The following is a 12330-nucleotide window of genomic DNA, read 5'->3' on the forward strand; positions in this document are numbered from 1 at the left end:
AGGTGGCTTTCACAAAGATTTACAGGAAATCTGTTCAAATCTAGGAACTTAGAAACCTTTTAGGTCCAAGTCTAGTGATTAACAATTTTGTCATTTCTCTTCTTTTTAGAATTAGAAGGTAATACATAAATGTAATGTGTACGGTGTTGGTAAGCATTACTCTTATAAAACGATTTTCTCTGTTTTTTAGGATCGAGTTATGATTAATCGACTTGATAGTATTTGTCAAACAGTGTTAAAAGGTAAATGGCCTTCAGCAAGAAGGAGCTATGACAGCAATACGGTGGCATCTTTCTACACAACCAAACTTCTGGATAGCCCAGGTGCAGCTGCAGATTACAGTGAGCCCAGCGCACCAACACCCCCTCTTGCAGGTGTTAAAGAAGAATATGATCAATCACCACAGATGTCAAAGGTGAAGAAGCATGTACGAGAAAAGGAGTTTACAGTGAAAATCAATGACGTATGTTTATTTTTATTGCCCTAGGACCTGATTGCGATTGCGGTGTGCGGCATGCTTTACCTGCAAGTGGCTGCCTGCTCTCACTCTCACTTTCTTCACACACTTGTTTGTGGGTATTTGGGTCTGCTGCTTCTGGGCATGGAGTGTTTGGTTTTTGGGTTTGGTTTGGGGAGGGGGTGGTGGGTTTGTTTATTTTTAATTTCCATAAACCACTGGAAGGAATCACTGTTGTTTCTGTCTCTGAATTGAAATTTCACCATTCTGGTGCTTCCTCAGACAGCCTGTGTTATGCTGTTTCTAAGAAATCTGGTCAGTAAAAGAAGGTATTCTGTGGTTTGGCTTTTTTTTTAACATTTCAGCATGTCCTATCCAGCAAGCACTTTATTATTTCATGGCCTTTTGGAGGGTTACAGGTAAATTTCCCAGTTTCAATGCAGGCTAGAAGCTTCAAACATTTTCCTGATCTGTAGTTCGAGACCTGTTGGCAGCACATAAAAATGTATGAAGACTTCCTCTTGTAATTTGGCTTGGCATTTCTTTAGAACGAGATTAGGGAGGTAGACAGCTGTTCAGTGTCTGGATTTTTCAGTTAAGGTAGTAAGTAATTTAAAATTGACATTCAAAGAAGCAATTCCATAAAATTTCTGTTCACATTTTGTTACATGGAAGAGAAGCAAGACTTGTTTTAACGTCTAATACAATGCTTTCATTCTTCCTCAATTCTTCTGGACTAAATGTTTGTCTTTGAGAATCCTGATTATGAAGTAGTCATTTCTGCTTCAGCAGAGACTCTTCTAACCCTGGGATTTATTTAACAGGAAGGTGGTTTGAAATTGACTTTTCAGAAGCAGGGACTGTCTCAGAAAAGGCCATTTGAAAGCGAGGAAGGTGCACTTGGACAGCAGCAATACCTGGCTCGGCTACGTGAACTCCAGAATGCTTCAGAAATCAGCCTTGTCAACTTCCCAAAATCACTTCCTGAATTAGGTACGTAAAATGTCAGAGGGCATGAGAGTTTGTAATAAATCTTGTCTTCTGGGTTCTTCTGTTGATCTCAGTGTATAGGCAGTGGAGAGAGATGTTTGTGATGTTATTTATTCTAAACTGGAGTCTGGAGAAATTCTCTCCAGTGTGACAGGGAAACTGGGTACCTAGTTGAGGCATGACGTTGAACCACGGTATTCAGCTGTCTCACAGGGTCAGTTACTGTAACCTTCATTTATTGGAAGGATGCCATTATAAGTTATAAACACTCCCACAAGAAGATTTTAATAATTACAAAAGTGCATCACTCTACACTGACTGTGTTTGTCAGTTTAAATCAGAACTTACTGTGGCTAGTTTCTAAGTAAAGACGAAGTGTTCCAGATTTATGCCTGTGTTAATTTGCACTCTTCACGTTCATTCCTGTGTCTCATGTAAGGAAACGGTGGAGGACAATAGTCTAGAACCAATTTCTTGGTTTATAGCCAAAAACGTGTAGCTTTATTTTCATTAAAAAATAATGGTAGGTGTACACTGACAAATAAAAATGAGCCTAAAGTGAGCAGTTAAAATTTGGATTAAAATGTTTGAAATTATTGGAATTGGGTGCTTGATTTAGGCCAGCTTCTGATTAAATGACTGTAATTCATTGATATTGCATACAGATGCAGATGAGAATGTTTTGTTTAAAAAATGCTACCCTTTGCTTGCATTTTGCAGTTTCTTGTTCTTTTGAAACATACTATTAAGGTCTTGTATAAACATTTATTTAGGAATGTCTTCCTCTGAGTGTGTGTGATGTCAGCAGTTCTTAACAGGTCTCCTCCCTGTACAATTTTTTTGGAGGGGGTAGGAGGCAGTAACAGGAAACTTTTATAGTAGAGTGGCTTTTCAGAGCGTGATATTAAGTGTTTTGAACAGTCATAAAACAATAGGCAATTTCTGTAAGATATTACACGTAGAAATTATATGCCCTTGCACTATTTCAAGTAATTTTATTTCCTTTTTTTATTCAGACATGTTTCTTGTTATAAACAGCTCAAGCATCTGATGCTAATGTTATTGCATCATTAATTAGGTACTTCCAGTCATTTAACAGCTAGTGCCAATGGAGTCGTCATTGACAGTCAGCCTGTAGTCAAAAAGAGAAGAGGAAGAAGGAAGAATGTGGAGGGAGTTGATGTCCTCTTTATAAATAGAAATAAACAGCCTAATCATGTAAGTGAACTTGATTTTTATATCCAAAAATAAGGTCCAAATTACTGTTAATCCTGTAACTGAACATAACAAGCTGTTAACATACAGGAAAAGCTTTATTACTCAAAACTGGCTGGGGTTTTTTCTGAAATTGTTTGCTGATGGTTTATGGCTACGCAAATGGGAACTGGTAGTTTTACTAATTATTAGATATATTCAGTATGTTATTAGATTAAATTAAACTAATTCAAAATAACTTTTTAAAAAGCAAGTTTAATTCTAGTTTTGATGAACTGAAATTAACAGTGATTTATTAAAAACTTGATGTTTGACCTAGCAACACTTTCTGGCATCCTTTCCTGTAACGTCTGTTACAGAACCTGATTGTACTGTGACTTAAAGGGAGCTGTCTTTATGGCATGAGTAATTTCACTGAGTCCTTCAGTGTGTGCATAATGGTCTGCGTTCATTGTATCATACATGAAATAATTGTGACGGTTTGTTTTCTATGGAGAACTTAGTAAAGTGTTTTGAATTTCTCCAGGTTAATCCAGGTATTAACTCCTGTCAAGTTACTGCAGGAATAAATGCAGCACTCACTTACACGCAGTCCCAAGGCATGCTTGATGCAGAGAGTCCAGTTCCTGTTATTAACCTAAAAGATGGAACAAGGCTTGCAGGTGATGATGCCCCCAAAAGAAAAGATTTAGAAAGGTGGCTTAAAGAACATCCTGGATATGTTGAAGATTCAGGAGCTTGTATTCCTGTGAGTATTATTTTCAGCTCTATTTTAGCTAAACAGTAAAACACTTCTCAAAAACGTATTTGAATTTGTATTTGAAATTTACATGGAATTATTCTTTCTTGGTGGTTTTTTTTGTTCAGGAAAAGGAAAACGTCTGTTTCTTTTTACGTCATTTGAGCTCCACAAGCCTTCTTTTACCCTCAGAAATGTAAATTCTGAGAAAACCAATACTAAACAAGACATTTGATCTTTTTCTCATTTTATGTAGGATTAAAAGAATTATCTAAGAAAATTCATATTACAGTGATACTTATGATAGGAGCTGAAAATGTGTAACAGCATATTTAGTGATGTGCAAGAGGATTGAAGCCTTTACTGTGTGCTGTATCTCATACCCGCATTACAGTGCTATGGTAGTGATGTTTGTATGGGTATGATGTTCTCATTTTACCTCTGAATTTGAGATTTGTTAATGTTGAACAGAATGTAAGAAAATCATATTTATGACATCTGGAATAACAACCTTGTTTGTCCATAAAGATGTTACAATACATAATACAACATTCCTGACAGTTAAGGCACTGTTGAAAACTGAACAATGAATAAAACAAAGCAATGGTTAGAGGCATCAGAGAGAGGATTTAGTGCTGTCTACTGGGCTGCTTATTATATGATTGTGATTGTTACAAAAATATTTCTGAAATGGAAGATTAATTCAATGTCTCACGCAATGTACAGATATCTTACTATTTTTAAAGCAGTTATATCAGAAAGATAATTGGCCTTTAATTCCTTTGTAACAGAGGATGCAGCTGCACGATGGGAGGCCCAAACAAAAAAGACACCGTTGTCGAAACCCTAGTAAACTGGACGTTAATAGTTTGACTGGTGAAGAACGCGTTCAGCTCATAAATAGAAGAAACGCAAGAAAGGTATTCATGTCACTGTTCCCATTCTGATGTTCCCCAAATGAACAGTTACCTGAAACTAAGAAATCTAATATTACACTTGCTAAAACACTGTGTGCAAATGCAAGGTTTTTGTTTTAAGGATTTGTCACAGAGCAAGAAGGTCAATGACAATCTTCTAGTAAACGTTTTGCAACTATGAAAATCTGTAAGATATGGCTAGAAACTTACCCTGTGGTTTACGTTCAAATAGAATTGAACACTATATTGCTGTATTTGTGCCATTGACTAATAAAGAGGCATGGCCACTGAAATATATGTAGTTCTGATCAAAGTAGCAACATTCCTCCCAAGTAATAAATTTCGTTTATATTTTCTCATTACTACTTTTGACATGATTACAATTACATTGGTAGTGCATCCTCCATAGAAACTTGTCCATTGGAATAGCTTAAATCCTGTGTACTGGATTATTTTGTTTTTTTCTGTTTTCAGTTATCTCTGGCATTTAGCATCTGTGGCTCACCAGTGTATATCCGTTGTAAATCACATTGCTAGGTTAAACAGTAGCATAACAGGGGAACAAAAGTAGAAGGGGGAGTCTTGTATAAAATCCCAACAGTGGAAGATGAGAGACCAGGTGTTGAATTCAAGTTTTTGGACAGGTAATAGAAGTTTGGGAAAGGCATAATGCATTTGAATAGGGTTTGGGTAAGGCTGAAAGGCAATATTCCAGAAAAGCATGCAGAACATTGCTGTTGTTTATTGAACAAATTTGGACAGATGTGTGGGATAGTGTCTTTGAATATCAGTGTAGTACCAGAGTGGCAGTCTGGTGGGAGTCTTTGAGGTATTATGTCCATGTATGGAGCATCTTCTCTTGTGATACTGCTAGCTTTTCTTTTTGTTAGAGAGCAGCTGCAAGGAAAGAAGGAAGATTGTGGGGGGAGTTTGTTCTGGTTTGGTTTGGTTTTTTTTTTTTAGGCTGCCGTTATTAAGGTCAGAAGCTTTTTCCATCAGTAGAGGAGAGTGAGGCAGAATTTGAGTGCCTTTAATCTCTTCAGTGTATTTAGACAGCAGCTCTAAAGAGGAACCTGTATGGTTGCTAGTCTCTTGAAAACAGACCGTTGGCTGCTCTCAGGGCACGGCTTACTGTAGGAATCTTTTCAAAGTTGATGATTGAGGAGTGAGAGATTTGACCTGTGCTTGCTGTAAAAGCCTGTATTTTCATGATGGCCTTTTTCTCCAATAAATTTCCACACCATAGTTGAGACTGTTCTGTTACTTTGTTAACCTTGTTTTTTCCTATTTATAACCTGCCCCCAACTTCTCTGCATCACCAAACTAAACTCATTTTGTCTCATTTTCTTTTTTAGTTGAGTTACCCATTTTAATAGCAGTGGGTAGGGGGACCAAAAGTAGTCTAGAAAATAGGAGTTTTAAGTTGCAGTTTGTAGAGAAGGTTGAGCAGAAACTAGAATTTGTTCTCTTCCTTTCTACCATTTCTCCTTTCTTTCTGGATATGAATAGTACTTTTGATTAATTTGAAAGCTTACTTTCCTGCTTATATCTTATTAGGACATGCTGTTTAGCATTCTTAACTTGGCCTTTTTTGCATGAAAAAAAATACAAGAAATACAAGAAATAAATACAAGAAATAATTTACAGGAGAAGCAGAGCGTCTTAATGGAAGTATTTTTAGAAGTTGACTGAAATGATAGGCCTGATTTAGTGGATAAAGGAAAAGTTTAACAAAATTGTAGTTACAGCCTTGTTGGTAATACTTGGACCACTATTGTTCTCTATTCATGTGGTTGTTCTTCCATCCGTTGCATGTCTAAATAAACTCTGATATTAAACACTAGTAGGAATGTCAAATATTGAAGTTGCAAAGTAAGAGTTTAATAGATGAGTTTGAGTTTAGTAGATTCAGAATAAATCAAGAGTGTATCTCATACCACCAGGAATCAGTCAAAAGCTATATCATACTCATTGATAATTGAAAGTGAGACTTTATTGGTATTGTTTTATATAAAAGGCAAAAATGACAGTCTCAGTATGAATGTTGCTTTGTCTTAGCAAATGAGAAGTATTTCCTGACTTCTGTCTTCTGCTTCTCAGGTGGGGGGTGCATTTGCTCCCCCTTTGAAGGAATTGTGCAGGTTCTTGAAAGAAAATCCAGAGTATGGAGTGGCTCCTGAATGGGGAGAAGTTGTAAAACAGTCTGTGAGTATTTGCAAGATGAGATAACTGTGACATGAAATGTATCTTAAACAAGGCAAACGGGGGGGGAGGGGAGGTAGGTATGCTTTTCATTTCTGGCATTATATTAAATGCAGAATATGAGTCAATAATAGCTTTTTATTTCCTGCCAGTTTGGTTCCCTAAACTGGGAACAGCTGGCACAGCTGTGAGAGCTGTGAGTGAGAGGAAGGGAGGAACAGTGGCTGGCAACCCCAAATTAGACATTTGGTTGAAGGTGCTGTAATATGTGGCTTTTTTATCTGATAAATGTAGCCTTGAAGGCTTTTAGGAAAGGTATTAGCCCACAGAATACTTTCTTATTCTTAAAGTTGCGGTTAGGAAGATAAATATAGTTTTAAATATTTTATTTTTCAATTAATTTACTTTCAGTATGTACCTTTAAGAGATCACTATCCTCAATCAGAATGTAAATCAAGCATTAATGTAGGTATTTTAGAATACTTAAAATACTTAGAATTTGTTTTTTTCAGTTCTTAGAGATTTTGTTTTAGCTAAAAACTAATGTTGAGATTACAGTGGAGGGAACGTGATCAATATATATTTTTAGGAGTAGGTCTGCACTAGAACATCAGTGTTGCCCATGTATTCCTTCTGTATGGATTACTAGAAAAGTCAAATGAGTACTACATTCCCTCATAGTCCTGAGCCACCTTCTTACTAGTAGCAAGATTAATTTAGTGAGTTTGAGGTTTCATTTTGTTGAGGTTTTTGTACTTGGTTAACTTCAAAAAAAAAAAAAAAGTTTTTGGTTAGACTTTGTCCACAGTTCCAACAGAACAGCAGTAAGCATTATTATGGGAACTGTTATATGGCTGGTCTCTCCTTTCAGGTGTCATTGTTTCAAGTATGGTGTAAGGTTCTGAGTTCATTCCCTGTTTGCCTTGAAGATAAGGACATATTTTGAACTTCAGAAAGTTGTGTTGTATAATAAAGAATGGTTTCTGGGTAACCCAGTTACTCTTCCATTCCATGTGTCTAACAGAAGTGAAGACGGTTCTGTCAATATTCTTATGAAGTCTATTTCCTCACCTACTCTAACATGACAGAATTATATTTCTGCTACACCTTCAGCCTCTGGCAAAGAAATTACCAAGTTAATTTTTTTCTAGTTCACTGTCAACAGAACTGGTAATCTTTCTGTGAGGTTCTAAATGCCAGTACCCTTGTGAGTCATTCTGGTAGAAGAATAGGTAACTAGGAACAGGATTAGACTGCGTAAAGGTATGAAAGACTGAATAAAGGTATAAATAATAGCAGAATTACTTCTAGAATTTAGTAGTGATCCACAGGACAAAACAACAGAGCATGAGTTCTGAATTCCTGTAGTTGTAGTAGGCTAGATTAAATCAGAGAGATTTTCTGGGGAAAAAAAGGCTGGGTAATGGTTGATCTTACGGTTGCCATTTCTAAGAAGAATTTTCAAGACAATGCGTTTCAAAGAGAACAACATTAGTGTCCATTGCAATTCTTTCTTCATCATTAGGTAGGAGGGCTTACAGAGGTGAAGTAGTACTGTGCAAGCCCTAAGTGCTTTGAATTTCATTTTAATTGAACTTGAGTCTTTTTACTTGTTTGTTCTTGAGTTTTATGGATGAGGTGAAATACGAGGACGTTAGACAGACAGTAGCAGTAATAAAAAGGGCTTGGAGATTGTTGGTCTGTGTGCAGTCACGCATTTATATTTAAAAAAATTAGTTGCTCAATTTAAAGTTAATTAAACTGTCAAATGATTGGAATGTAATATTGCAAAGCAGTGCTGGTTTAGATCTTAAACTGAGATTGCTGGTATATTAGCTACATTTGACTTGATCTGTAAACAAGCCTCTGAGTTAGCAGAGGGTCTGAGAAAATACCTGTGTAGACCTCACTCTGGAAATGGGCCTTTAGACATTTGAGACTTGATAGCACAAAGTCACCACAAATTCTAGTGAGTTGTCTGGAGATCAAGCTGCTGTGCTAACATACCAGAATAATCTTTGACACTGTTACTGTACACTTGGGTCTTCTGTTTGCTTTTACTTTTCCATCTTTAAGCTCTAAAAATACTAAAAATGACCCATGTGTTTCTTGCAGGGATTTCTTCCAGAAGGTATGTTTGACCGTATTCTTACTGGACCTGTTGTGCGGGAAGAAGTAAGCCGGAGAGGAAGGCGCCCCAAAAGCGAGATTGCAAAGGCAACAGCAGCTGCAGCAGCTGCCACTGCTGCAAGTGTATCAGTTAACCCCCTGCTAGCTAACGGTTTGCTTCCGGGAGTCGATTTGCCTAGTCTTCAGGCCTTACAACAAAACCTGCAAAACCTGCAGTCACTGCAAGTAACAGCAGGATTAATGGGAATGCCAGCTGGCTTAACTGCTGGAGGAGAAGCGAAGAACATGGCTGCCATGTTCCCCATGCTGCTGTCAGGGATGGCTGGATTACCAAACTTGCTGGGCATGGGAGGTCTTCTAACAAAGTCTACAGAATCTATTTCAGAGGAAAAAAAGGGAAGCGATTCGAAGGAGGCAGATATAAAGAAAGAAAGGACAGAAGACCAAAACACAGACACTGGTGGTGAAAACTCTGTTTCAAGTTCTCCTTCAACATCCGCTGCAGCTGCCAATCCTCTCTCTCTTAACCCATTACTTCTGTCCAACATACTTTACCCAGGGATGCTTCTCACTCCAGGCCTTAATCTTCATATCCCAGCTTTGTCTCAGTCTAATATTTTTGATGTACAGAACAGTGAAAGCAATGACACAGGCTCAGCCAAGCCCACAGAAGAAAAGGAGGAAAATTCTAGGGTTAGAGATCAGGAAGAAAGAGGGGGAACAGAGCCAAGCTCTCACAATGAAAACAGCACAGATGAGGGTTCAGAGAAAGCAGATGCTTCATCTGGATCTGATAGTACATCGTCTTCATCTGAGGATTCAGATTCTAGTGATGAAGACTGATCCCAGACTCTGCACTTAAATGATAAACTGATTTTGAATTTATTCTTTAATTATTTGATTGTAAATAACCCAGTGTTGAGTGCATCAATGACTTACTGACCGAACATTTCAGTATTTGTTTAGAAGTGCAAACTGCTTTCAGAGACGTTTTGCATGTAATATTTCTTGGAAGTTCATAAGTTTCTGAACTTGTATGTACTATCAAATACACAATGGTGTAAAATTACAACAAAAGGCATTATAATTTTGTTGGGGGGTTAATTTTATGAAAATAATGCTCAAGTAAGAGCTGTATATTTAATATATTTGCAGTGAACACAGAATACTTTATGCATATTATTGATTTAATTTGAATATAGTTTTACAGCCTCCTTGACACTTATAATTTACAGATCAAAACTCAGCAATAATTTGGGCAGCTAATGAATGTCATGAAAGCTGTAGAATCTACATCACTATCCATTGCTTTAATTACATGAAAATGCTCTAGTGTTGTGATGCACTGCTGTTTCCAATTCAGGTACAAGTGTGTTTAAAAGAAGATAAATTTTTCCCAATCAGCCAATTAAACTGGCTACCTGTTACCTCAGCTGAGTTAGTTTAGGAAGTTTACATTGGTTTCTATTACTTGTTTTCAGGTTTTGTTTTGTTTTCTAAAGACATCCTGTATATCATGTTAAAATCTGAGTTATTTGGGATAAGACTGTTGGGGTTTTTCTTGCCCCTTATTACAGCTGTTCCCTTTGACAGCAGTAAGGGGAAATTAAAGCAAAAACTGTCTTAATCTCATGCTACTTGGCACCATGTAGATCTATTTAGTTTACACCTTGCGAAGTTTTGGGCTCCCTCTGCAGAATTAAAAGTCCCAAAACGAGGAGTAGTTTCCCCAAGGCTCAGAAGAGGCAAACTGTCATAAAGTGCCACTGAAAAGACCTTTCAACACTGCATACTTCATGTAAAAATTGTTTGTTTGCTTTGTTTGTGTAGATTTCTATTTGTGTTTTATGTCATAAAGCCTCCTGGAGTTACCAGTTAATAATGGTAAATAAAATATATATAGTTTTGAACTCCTTTTGAGTTTAGACTTCTCTGCAGATTTAAATCTGACTAAATATTAAATATTACCTAAAATCATTATTGGCATATCACTTCATATATTATGCTGAGTTACCCACTAAAGAAAAAGCACTTTGAATAGTAAGGAAGACAAATTATTCCTAGAAACCACAACAACAGGGCATAAGGCATCTGTTTAAGTCCAAATCCTTAGAACCCTTTACTATATAAAATCTGTCTAATGTTTGATGTGTGATACGATTCCTCCTTCTTCTTAAGCTGCTATTACTCTGACACAGTCGAGGCCCAGATTAACATTTACAGAAGTTCTGAACTGACTGAGACTTCAGTTGACCTTGGTTAGATCATTAGCAGTCCAAGAATAGGCAAGTGTTGAGAGAAAATAGATACAGGTACTAGTAAAAGCAATTGAAAAAGCTTTACAAAGGGATAAATTTAAAAACAAAAAAACAAAAACTGTATATTTTGATATAGTTCTGTTGCTTGCTTGTACAGTAAAACAACTGTGTTGTTTTTTATCAAGAACTTTACCAATGAAATATAAGTTTCTATGTGCAAAATAACTAGCCCCATGATTAGAAGCAGTATTACATGTAATTACGCAATTATACATGTACCATTTGGATTGTTCTGGTTACATATTTTCCCAAATAGTATTCTGGTTATTGGCCCTTCATGCAGTGTCTTAGCAATAGTGAAAATTAAAAACTGCCAAGAGAAGGGGGTAGCAGTTCTTCATTGTGGGGGAAAAAAAAGTGTTTAATATTTTGCCCTTTGTAATATAGCACTTTTATTTAACTAGGATGCATCTATGAAATAGCCAAAGTTTTACAAACAGTTATTAACTTAGTTTGCTGATGGAATATGTCAACAATACCATCATTTCCCACCCTTACCCCACAAAACAAATCCTAAATCTTGTGGCTAAAACCTAATTTCTATCAGATTTATGAAATAAAGTATTTTCCTAATTATGGTCAAGTGAGCTTGGTTAGCATTCTAGTGATTCTTTCTATGTAATGAGGCAATTACAGTTTCAAGTAATGAAGGCTGGTGTAGACTTGAACATACTATATTGGGTTTATTTTTAATCAGTTTGAACCAGAAGGGGAAAAAATGTCCCACTGTCAGCTAAACTATATGCAAATACGGTTGTATAAAGTTAAGGGTTATAAGGAAACCTCAGTAGAATTACACTAATACTGAAGTTAAAATTAAAAGGATATCCAAGGTGATGATAAAGTGTGTGTTGGTAGTTACTAAAAGAACCTTAGCTGTTATTGCCTTGTATTTCTATCCCTTGTTTCAAGCTTCATGACCCAAGTCTTAGTCCAGGTTTTTTTGGACATTTGCAATATTTGCCAGTTGTGTTCTGTGTAGTCTGGATTTGCTTTCTGTAGTTGAACAAGCGTCTTAAAAAGTCATTTGTAATTTATTGAATTACTTTCTATGATGTTCTATAGAGCAAATGGAAGTTTAATTATTTTTTATTAAACATATTCTTTGACTACCCATGATGTTGGCCTCAATATGTAAAACTAATGTTGTCGGTGTAAGGATTAAACATGTATTTTTTCAGCAGCAAAAGTTAAGTTTCAGTGTTAAGCTCTAAAACTGAAATTATTCTTAAGACCTTAACAGAAGAAAAAAATCAAGCCAAGGATGTAACACCCCCCACTACCTCAGACCATGCATTACTGATGTATAATTTTTCTGGGAATCAATTTCCTATAATTCTCATCTTAGAAACAAAACAAGCT

At 36.4% G+C, this 12330-nt stretch overlaps 1 protein-coding gene across 8 annotated transcripts in view; it reads left to right on the forward strand.

Moving 5' to 3' along the window:
* The window catches only part of CHD9 (chromodomain helicase DNA binding protein 9), a 97714-nt gene extending 85632 nt beyond the window's left edge, over positions 1–12082 (forward strand). For 7 of the 8 annotated variants that reach the window (XM_075101599.1, XM_075101597.1, XM_075101600.1 and 4 more), the window contains 7 exons: positions 191–463; positions 1282–1450; positions 2526–2665; positions 3189–3410; positions 4193–4321; positions 6419–6523; positions 8636–12082. In XM_075101599.1, the coding sequence (XP_074957700.1) occupies positions 191–463; positions 1282–1450; positions 2526–2665; positions 3189–3410; positions 4193–4321; positions 6419–6523; positions 8636–9493 (1896 nt within the window). In that variant the 3' untranslated portion in view covers positions 9494–12082. The remainder of the gene's footprint in view (positions 1–190; positions 464–1281; positions 1451–2525; positions 2666–3188; positions 3411–4192; positions 4322–6418; positions 6524–8635) is intronic. The other variant, XM_075101601.1, reaches the window with a different exon arrangement.
* The last annotated feature ends 248 nt before the right edge of the window (positions 12083–12330 follow it).

This window comes from Phalacrocorax aristotelis, chromosome 8 (assembly GCF_949628215.1).
Source record: "Phalacrocorax aristotelis chromosome 8, bGulAri2.1, whole genome shotgun sequence".
Classification (NCBI taxonomy): domain Eukaryota; kingdom Metazoa; phylum Chordata; class Aves; order Suliformes; family Phalacrocoracidae; genus Phalacrocorax; species Phalacrocorax aristotelis.